General features: G+C 42.3%; 1 protein-coding gene across 1 annotated transcript; it reads left to right on the forward strand.

Moving 5' to 3' along the window:
- The first annotated feature begins 724 nt into the window (after positions 1–724).
- Positions 725–6,139, forward strand: SLC30A1 (solute carrier family 30 member 1). Its single transcript, XM_081111937.1, has 2 exons — positions 725–1,895; positions 4,090–6,139. Exons 1-2 carry the CDS (start codon positions 1,292–1,294, stop codon positions 4,995–4,997), a joined length of 1,512 nt encoding a protein of 503 aa, XP_080968063.1. The 5' UTR covers positions 725–1,291; the 3' UTR covers positions 4,998–6,139.
- The last annotated feature ends 4,061 nt before the right edge of the window (positions 6,140–10,200 follow it).

Here is a 10,200-nt window from a genome sequence, read left to right on the forward strand (position 1 = left end):
GTGAGGGGGGTGATTTGCTTTGGATTGAAACGTTTACAGAGATTCGGTCCCTCGCAGGACCGCCCTGAAGTCCTAACTCCTCAGCTGGGTGTTGGGGAGGGTCACAGTTACGTGTTTACGAGTCTGTCGCCTAATCCAGGTTCTTCTGACAGGAAGGCGCACACCAGGGCCCCCACCCAGGGGGCTCCCAACCGGCCCCTCCCAGGCTGCCGTCTGTCACCCCGCGGCCGCGGGGCCCGCCCCACGTGGACTCGGTTCCCAGGATCAAAGTCTGTTTGCTACCGGGACCCCGCAGGTGTGCGGTGGGCGGTGGGCTGCGAGGACCCGCAGGCGAGAGCAAGGGGTCTCGCCCAAAACCCGGAGCCCAGCCCGCCCCTCCTCCTCCTCCTCTGCACGCGGCCCTCGCCCCCTCCCCTCCCCCACGGCGCTCGCCGCTGCACCCGGCCGCGGCCCCCCAGCCCACGCCCGGCTCCCGGAGGGAAAGGCCCCGCCCCATCTGTCGGGGCCGCGGCACCGCCCCCTCCTGCCCCGCCGAGGATCCATCCAATAGTGAGCGCGGATGGGCGGAACGCGGCGGCTGTCGTGAGGGGGTCCTAGCCAATGAGTACGCGTGCCGGGCCTGGTGGGCGGGGCGTCGGATCCTTGTCATACTCCGGTCCGTGTGAAAACGGGGGTTCCGAGTGCAAAGCAAAGTTTTTTTGTAAACCGTCTGCAAAGCCTGGGGGGAGAAGCAGGCGCCCGACACCGGGCCGAGTGCAGCTGCTGTGGCCGCCGCCTTTTTAGCCTCCCCGGCGTCGGCTTCTCGACCCGAGCCACAGCGGAGGCGACCAGCGGAGGAAAGACCGGCGCGGAAAGCCTTCAGATGCTGGGAGCCTTCGCAGAGCGGACCTGCCTATCGCCCGCCCCCGCCTCTCACCAGCTCTTGCTTCGGGTCGGGCTCACGGTCCCCGGGCACCGGGAACCCCTGCTCCTCCACGCCGCCGCTCCACCGCAGGTGTGGGGCTGCTGGGGCTGAGCCGGGCCTCTTCCTCGGCTCCAAGAACCGACGCCTGCGGAGCTGCAAGCTGCCGGCCCGCCGGGGACGCCCACAGGCGCGGGGGCTCGGCGGCTTCACCCGCGGCTCACCCCCTTCCGACCCCGGAGGCTCCTGAGCGGTGTCCCTAGCGGCCCGGCTCGGACCGAGAGAGTCCCGCGCCGTCCTCCTCCCAGGTCCTAGACCGACCCTCGGCGCCTCCCAGCCACCGCCTCCCAAGAGTCCGGGCCGCGCTTGGCGGGCCCCCGAGCCGCAGCCATGGGGTGCTGGAGCCGGAACCGGGGCCGGCTTCTGTGCATGCTGCTGCTGACCTTCATGTTCATGGTGCTGGAGATGGTGGTGAGCCAGGTGACCTCGTCGCTGGCGATGCTCTCCGACTCCTTCCACATGCTGTCGGACGTGCTGGCGCTCGTGGTGGCGCTGGTGGCCGAGCGCTTCGCCCAGCGGACCCACGCCACCCAGAAGAACACGTTTGGCTGGATCCGGGCCGAGGTGATGGGGGCTCTGGTGAACGCCATCTTCCTGACCGGCCTCTGCTTCGCCATCCTGCTGGAGGCCATCGAGCGCTTCATCGAGCCGCACGAGATGCAGCAGCCGCTGATGGTCCTCGCGGTCGGCGTGGCAGGGCTGGTGGTCAACGTGCTGGGGCTGTGCCTCTTCCACCATCACAGCGGCTTCGGCAACAACTCCGGCCACGGCCACTCGCACGGGGGTCACGGCCACACCAAGGGGGTTCGCGGCAAGAGCAGCCGCCCCGGGGACAGCGACCACAGGAGCCCGGGCAGGAGACCCGACCAGGAGGAGACCAACACCTTGGTGGCCGGTAGCAGCAACTCCAACGGGCTCAAACTGGGCGGGACAGGTGAGGAGAGAGTCGCCGCCTCAGATGGTTGGGTTTGGCGAGCCGAGACCCTAGCCTGGCCCGGGCCGGGATGGCCCGCACGCCCCGCACGCCCCCTGGTGCCGGAGTCGGTGTGCGCTCCGCCGAGCCGCCACCTTCCCGCTCCCTCCGGGTCCCGCCCCCGCCAGGGAAGGCGTGCAAAGGGGACCCCTTTCTGCGCAGGTGTTAGCAGCCTGAGCGGGGTGGGGGTCGGGGAAAGGGGTCACGTCTGGGGGTGTAGGTGGGCGACAGCCCTCTGCAGTGCGCTACCGCCCTTGGCTGACCTAACAGGCTATCTTTTCAAGAGACTGTCTAAGTTGGGTCTTTAAAGGATCAAAGATGCTTCCTAATTCAATTTATTGACCCTGTTGGGAAATGGAGGGAATCAGCAGTTCGTTCTTAGCCCGTTGGCTGTTTGAAAATCCAGGTGGTTTCTTGTGGCCTTTGAACAAGTTTCTGAATATTGTATTCAGGGCTCTTTTGCCATTGACTTTCCAGAACTCAGGTTTCTTTTATGAACAGCAAGGTATGTTTCAGTTAATTGTCTAAAATCTAAACCCGAATTCTGAGAATCCTAAACTTAGGACCTGTTTAGGCATGTTTAACATTTCAGTTAGGACTTTTCAGTTACACTAAAAGTGATGGTAATTTTTCATCTTTTATTTTTAATGGATGCTGTTCATTCTAAACGTAAGTACTCTTGAAAGGAATTTGGAAAGTAGATGTTGAAAGGAGTCAACCAATGAATGCCCTACTACCCAAGCTCAAGAATCACAGCTTGTATTTCCTTCCAATTTTTTTCTCATTTGTATTTATTTACCTGGTTGCATGATACTACATAGACAGTTTTCCTTGTCTTGAAGATGTAGGATATTAGGTTAATGAAATTCAGATTGTATATTGAAAACGTTTAGTAGATAATTGAATTTCCTTTCATTACTATTCTGCAGGGTTTTATTCCAAAGAAAATTAAGCTGCTCTGTGTGTTGTGTGTGTTTTAACAGATCACTACGTTTAAGAGTTACAGAGGGAAATAGGGAGAGGTTGGTAAAAAGGTTCAGACTTCCAGCTGTAAGATAATAAGGTCCGAGGAGCTGTGTAACACATGGTGGCTATGGTTGATAACACTGTTGTATAATTGAAATTTGCTATGAGAGTAGAACTTAAATGTTCTTACCGAAACAAACAAAAAAACAAAGATAAATATGTGAGGTGATGGATGTGTTAATTAAATAAATGGGGGGGATTCTTTCATAATGTATAGAAATAAGTCATCATGGTGTACACCAGCGGTTCTCAACCTGTGGGTCGCGACCCCTTTGGGGGTTGAACCTAAGACCATCGGAAAACACATATATAATTACATATTGTTTTTTGTGGTTAATCACTAATGCTTTAATTATATTCAATTTGTAACAATGAAAATACATCCTGCATATCAGATATTTACATTACAATTCATAACAGTAGCAAAATTACAGTTATGAAGTAGCAACAAAAATAATTTTATGATTGGGGTCACCACAACATGAGGAACTGTATTAAAGAGTCGTGGCATTAGGAAGGTTGAGAACTACTGGTGTACACTTTCAAAATAGTCTAAAAAAGAGTAGGGTACATAGTGGTCAATTAGCTGCAATTTTTACTGAGGTTACTCTGATTCTTGATAACTTTATATTGTTGATTTGTCAATTTCTAAATCCTCTGTACCAAGAAACTATCATTTATATTCATAATAAACGTTTAAAAGTGAACCTTAACACCTTAAAGACAAAAGGTTCTGTGTCACATTAAGCCTTTGTATTAGACTTATCCATAGTTGCATTTGATGTGGGGTGTTAGCATTCAGTTTTGCTTTCTTTTTGATATATGCCAAAAAGATTAGCAGAATGTTCACAGGACCCCATCTCCACAGAAGATGAACTTTTTTTAAAAAGAGTGGGGGAAGGTAGGGTGGTTAGGAAAATGGGGAAACTATCCTTTTAATGACTTTATTTAGCTCTGGCCATTATGTCCTGGTGTGGTCCAGTATGTCAGTTTATATTAAATTGCCCCAAGCACATTTTAAAATTATATTTTGTGAAAAAATGTCACCTCCTTACTTGAATGGAATTAGACAAGGATGTTTATATAAACACTTTTAAGTATTGGATTCAAAGTTTGTATTTCTTTGCAGATCCCGAAAAGTCCAGAACTAATGCAACAGATGTACAAATGAATGGGAATGTTATCAGAGAATCTGATAATACGGATTTGGAAGATGAAGCTGATGATGCTCAAAAGGCTGGACAACTTAACATGCGTGGAGTTTTTCTGCATGTCTTTGGAGATGCTTTGGGTTCAGTGATTGTAGTAGTGAATGCCTTGGTCTTTTACTTTTATTGGGATAGTTGTCCTGAAGGGAGGTTCTGTGAAAACCCGTGTATCGCTGACCCCTGCAAAGCGCTTGTAGAAATAATCAATAGTACTCAAGGAACAGTTTTTGAGGCTGGTCCTTGCTGGGTGCTATATTTAGATCCAACTCTTTGTCTTGTAATGGTTTGTATACTTCTTTACACAACTTATCCATTACTTAAGGAATCTGCTCTTATTCTTCTACAAACTGTTCCTAAACAAATTGATATCAGAAATTTGATAAAAGAACTTCGAAATGTTGAAGGAGTTGAAGAAGTTCATGAATTACATGTTTGGCAACTTGCTGGAAGCAGAATCATTGCCACTGCTCACATAAAATGTGAAGATCCAACATCATACATGCAGGTGGCTAAAACCATTAAAGACGTTTTTCATAATCACGGAATTCACGCAACTACCATTCAGCCTGAATTTGCTAGTGTAGGCTCTAAATCAAGTGTAGTCCCATGTGAACTTGCCTGCAGAACTCAGTGTGCTTTGAAGCAATGTTGTGGGACTCGGCCACAAGCCTATTCTGAAAAGGATACAGAAAAGGCCCCAACAGTTAGCATTTCCTGTTTAGAACTTAGCGAAAATCTAGAGAAGCCCAGGACTCAAGCTGAAAACATGCCTGCTGTTGTGATAGACATGAAAAAGATGCCAAACAAACAACCTGAATCATCTTTGTGAGTCTTGAAAAAGATGTGATATTTGACTTTTGCTTTAAACTGCAAGAGGGAAAAGACTCCACTGAAATTCTAAGTTTGCCAAGTAGTGTAATTGAAGTCTTTGGTCACACAGTTTAATTCTATTTTTGTAAGAACATAATGGGACTGTTTAGCAGACTTCTGTATTACAATTTGTGATTCTCAGTGCAGAGTACAGGTATGCTGTTAACAATTTTGAAAAGCCAGTTTTAACACTATGTTACATTTTGTTTAAAGTAAGTATAAACCTTATATAACATAATGACATTTGATTTCCAGTTTTGCCATGGTTAAAATTAATTAGGGGGATAAATAAATTAAAATTGTTACTGGAATTTCTCTGCTTTTCTTTTCCCCCAGTGTTATATTTTGTTTATTAAAATTATCATTGCTAGAACTTAAAATATCACCAACAACTTTGTTTCCTTTGATACTTTAAGTAATATTTACTTGCTCTTTAAGATCATTATTATAGCATAGTGGCAGCATATTTTAAGAGTGACTGATGGATATTATTAGGAAAAGTTTTTTTTTCTTCACATGGGGTATTTATCATACTAAAGGTTAGTTATTATCCTGTGTTCTATATTGCTGAGTATTGCTCTAATAAACCGTGAGATATACTTAACAAACTGAATTATAGTTTACACATAATAGGGCATATGGGGAGTAAGAGCAGGGAAGAAAGTTTACCAAATTTAAATATTTAGATTATTGTAAATTAATATTGAGACTACATTCTAAATCCTGAGAATTTGAACATGTTTTTTCTTACCAAAGTTAGTCTAAAACATGGACGTGTTCACCAGCATTACTTGCTTTGAAAGATTGGCATCAGAAGCACATATTCAGTAAATGTTTTTAAAGACATTAAACTCAATCTAAAAATTACATGTTAAATGCAAGCTTACTAATAGAATCTTTAAAAAAAAAAAAAAAAAAAAGACTTTCCAGAGTTAAAGTCATTTCATAGTGACCAATCATGAATGGATTCAAATGCAGCTTTTCAAACACCACCAGCAATGCTTGTGTTTTGCCAAGAGCCACTGACTTGGGAGAACAAAGAAATCTGAAGGTTAATGCAGTTTGGATATTAAATTCTTAAAAAGCAATATGAGTTAAGGCAAAATTAATCATTAAGATTCTATAAGTTATCCTGTCTTGATTATGCTCAGATCTTCCAATAGTGGCTTATTTTGCAAGAGCCCGCAATATCTACACAGGAAATTGTTCTTCGTTATTTTATTGTTGCTATACACAAATGTTATTTAAGGGTATTTAAGTGGTATTTTTCTTGATAGAGAGGGATTATGCTTTGTGAAGAAACTAGATTTTTGTCCTCAAAAGGGTGAATATTAATATCAGTTATCATGTATAATTCTATTTTTCTAGCAACAAGGTATTCTGACTACTTCAGTGACTTTTATAGATGACTACTTTTAAGATGGCTACGTTTCGGGATTTGAAATAATTCATTGTTTAATGTTTCTTAAGAGGAACACGCGGGCCTTTGACAGTTAACTTTTTAAAGGGGTGATCTTCTGTGGTAGATGGTGTGGTTTTTCTAGCAGAAGCCTGTTGCTGGCAATGGGCCTATTTAAGAACAACTGATTTTTCCAATGAGAATGAGAGGTGATTTTAGGAGCACAGTTTGTAAGTTCACATTTACTCTAATGGGCCAAAACCATAACCTGCCAATTTTGCAGTGCATCTTGACATTTTAATACTCTTATCTGATACTGTGGAATTCGATTCCTAAATTGGTAGCTATTTTGAATTTTACAGTTTCTTTGTAGACATGAAATTGGGGAATTCCCTCATTGTATGGATGAATAAAAGAGAAAGCTTCCAATTGTATTGTATCATGTACATTCCTGACTTAACACTTTAAACTACAAAACATTAAGATCTCAAAACAGTTTGTTACAGAAACATTTCAGTAACGATACAATAGGATAACTGGTAAAATAGATTCCATGCAATGGGGTTTTCTTTACAAATGCTTTATTGGGTCTGTTTTTTAAAGGTTGTATAATGTGTAAGACATCAACCAAATGAAGATTTTGTAAAATGATGTATAAGCTTGGGACAAGGGCTTTTCTCTCCTTCCCCCCCCCCCCCCAAATGCTTTGAAGGTAACAGCCTCTAGGTTTCAGTTATTTCGCTTTTCATAATTTCTAAGTAGCTTGTATGTAGCAAAGTGGTACCATAGGAACATTCTCTTTTTTTCAAAGGACTTAGTCATAATAGCAAAATCAGTGGGCACTGACTCACCTTTTGAGTTTTTGGCAGAGAATTATTTATTTCTTTACAATGCACTTTCTAACCCATTTTTAGCTATATTAGCATCTTTTTAAAAACGCTTTTATATTTAAATATTGTGGGATTTAGGTGTCTTTTCTAAAATAGCTTATTCCTTCTTGAAAGAAAATGAAGGGAATACCCTGAATTATTTGGAGACGTAAGCCCAATATTTAAATATGCTGTTTTATAACACTGCATCAGTTTTAGGAGGTGCACCTCTCCTGCTGGCTCTTTTATATTTGAGCAAGATCAGTGTATTTAGAATGTGTTTAGCAACTTGTCTGTCATTTCGGTTTAGTGAGAAGGAGGTGCTGTATGTACCTGAATTAAAACCAATCCAGAAATTTTTCCCAAGCCAAATGCAGCCTTAGTGATAAGAGATTTAATTCTCCATTGTCACCCCTTGTAGTTTAGATGAATGTTTAGTTAGTGGTTTGTTTGTTTTTTTGAAGGGCATATGCATTGTAAAAGTAAGGACTGGAACCTACAAGAAAAAAGGTCAAAAAACTTTTGCTGTATGTATTTTAACATTTTAGAAAACCATGTTTGACTAAGGTATTTTAGGTAAGTAGGAAAAATTTCCATCCAGACCACCTTTGAAAAATCACAATAGGTAGGAGACAATGTTAACATTTTATATCTTGTTAACAGCCTCAGTTCATCTTGAACTTTTGAAAGTTGAGGGAAACAGCCTATGAAAGCTCATGTGAAGTACTTAGTAGGCTAACGTATTGAGTTGAAGATCTTTACTGTTTCTAAGCAGATATCATTTTAATGATATGTCATTTACCTGCTGTCTTAAGATGTTCACATGCATAAATGTGGAGAATAATTCTACATTATAGATATATTTATTTTAATAGTGTTTCAGTTAAGTCATAAAACAGTGTTAAAACGTTTGGGAAGGTAAAGGGTTTTTTGTTTTGTTTTTTAAATTGTAACTGTCAAATACAGTGTTTGACCATCTGAAATGGAAATTGTAATAGCACTATTTTGATGTAGCTCTACCAATACTATGTGATGATGCTCTTTTGTTTTACTAGCAGGCGCTGGGATATTTGGCAGTCATTTTTACTGGCACAAGAGCTTTTTGTATGTCATTCAGCTTAAACTTTTAAACCAAAAATGTTATGGTTCAGTGTCTTTGGCAAAAGGATGCTGAAGGGAATGTAACATAAAATTAATATGTGGTTGTATGTAAAAAGACACAAATTGCCATCTTAAGGTTCTGCCTTGAAACAGCACAATGAAATGTATCTGTGTATTCTGTGATTCTTTAGGAAACTTCCATGTTGTCTTGTTTTGGGTCTGCCATACCCTGTCCTTCGGGCCAGATGTGGCAGTTAAATGCTACTATCATCTCATTAAATGCAGAAGCACATAAGATGTCTTTAGTGCTGCAACACCTGACCTGACTTTCTGTGTGTTCTATGATTGTACATTGTTTTCCAAAGTTGTTCCTCCTACCTCAGCATGAGGCTTTATGGATCGTTATGTATTATAAATGTTCTTTATGAGACAGACTACTGTGTTTCTTCTCATTTATTAAACGTTAAGTAGAAAAATAAATTAATTTTTAAATATCTACTTGGTTATTTTGTGCATGTGGCCTCCCCTCCTGTGCTAGGCTGGTTATGTAGAAGAGACTGGACTTTAGGTATCGAAAGGGAAATTGTAGCTTAACGGGAGTGTTACTAGTGTGCAGAATGACTAGGTTCCAGGACAGTGATGTGTGGGAGAAAACAAATGTGGGCAAAAATGTCAATGAAAATTGAAAGGGTAACAGTGCAAAGGCTCACCAACATGAAATAGTGGCTGTGAAATTGTTTATAAACATAATGCAGCTATAGGTTAATCTACTTTTTGTACGTGCTATTGCTTGTTTGTAAGCATAGTTACTAACAAGGATTATTAACTGTTTCACTTATATAATCACCTGGAACTGTTAACCCAAGAATACATTAGTTTGGTTATATGAGTTCAGGACTATCATAATTGTAGTCTCATAAAAAAAGTTTTTTAAAAAAGCTTATACTTCTAGCCAGGAGATAAACATTTAAAAAATCGATTGACAATGGCAGTAGATAATAGAATTGAAAAATGCAGTAGATATTCCACAGAAGGCAAAAATCTTTGGAGAGGATTTCTGTAGATTAAAAATGAACAGAGGAGTATGGGTTGAAAGGTAAGGGCATGGAATAATAGCGTAGATGGTTGAGGATCGAGTGGTAGGAAAGTAAAAGATAAGGTTAGCATCTGGTTTGAATTTGGTTTTATGGGAATGGAGGAAGCCTTCGATTTTTGAGTGGAAAAGTGAGGAAGTGGGAAAGGCACTGTACAGGATAGATTTGGAATGGGAAGTAGACAGACAATTCAATTACTATAGGTATTCACAGCTAAGAGCCCAAATACGCATGCCCACTCTATACATACACATTTCTGTTGTTTCCACACATATGCGGTGTTCATACTTTAACATACCTGAAATCAGAATGCATAGATGCAAGTCAGCAGTATAACTACTGTTGGTCAACTTTTTTTCTTATCATGAGGCTTTAAGGATTGTTATGTGTTATAATAACAGTGTTTTTAGTAGTAAGGGTTCAGAAAAGAATTCTCAGGCAGTATGGTCTTTCAAGAAGTATTTGCCAACATTCCCTGAAGCAATTACATATACTACGCATTACACGTGTGGATAAGAGCCGTTGCTTTTGAATTAGATGAAAATACTCAAGGTCAGTGACAACACGCTAAAGAAATTTCGTAGGCATTTCTGAGCTTTCAGAACTGACCATCTTGTCCCTGCTCCCCGTCCCAACCCCCTCACCCCCACACTATATGTAGCCTATATAGCTTTATTCCCCCTTTTAAATTTGGTAACG

Source organism: Myotis nattereri (assembly GCF_964212035.1).
Source record: "Myotis nattereri genome assembly, chromosome: 18".
NCBI classification, from domain to species: Eukaryota; Metazoa; Chordata; class Mammalia; order Chiroptera; family Vespertilionidae; genus Myotis; species Myotis nattereri.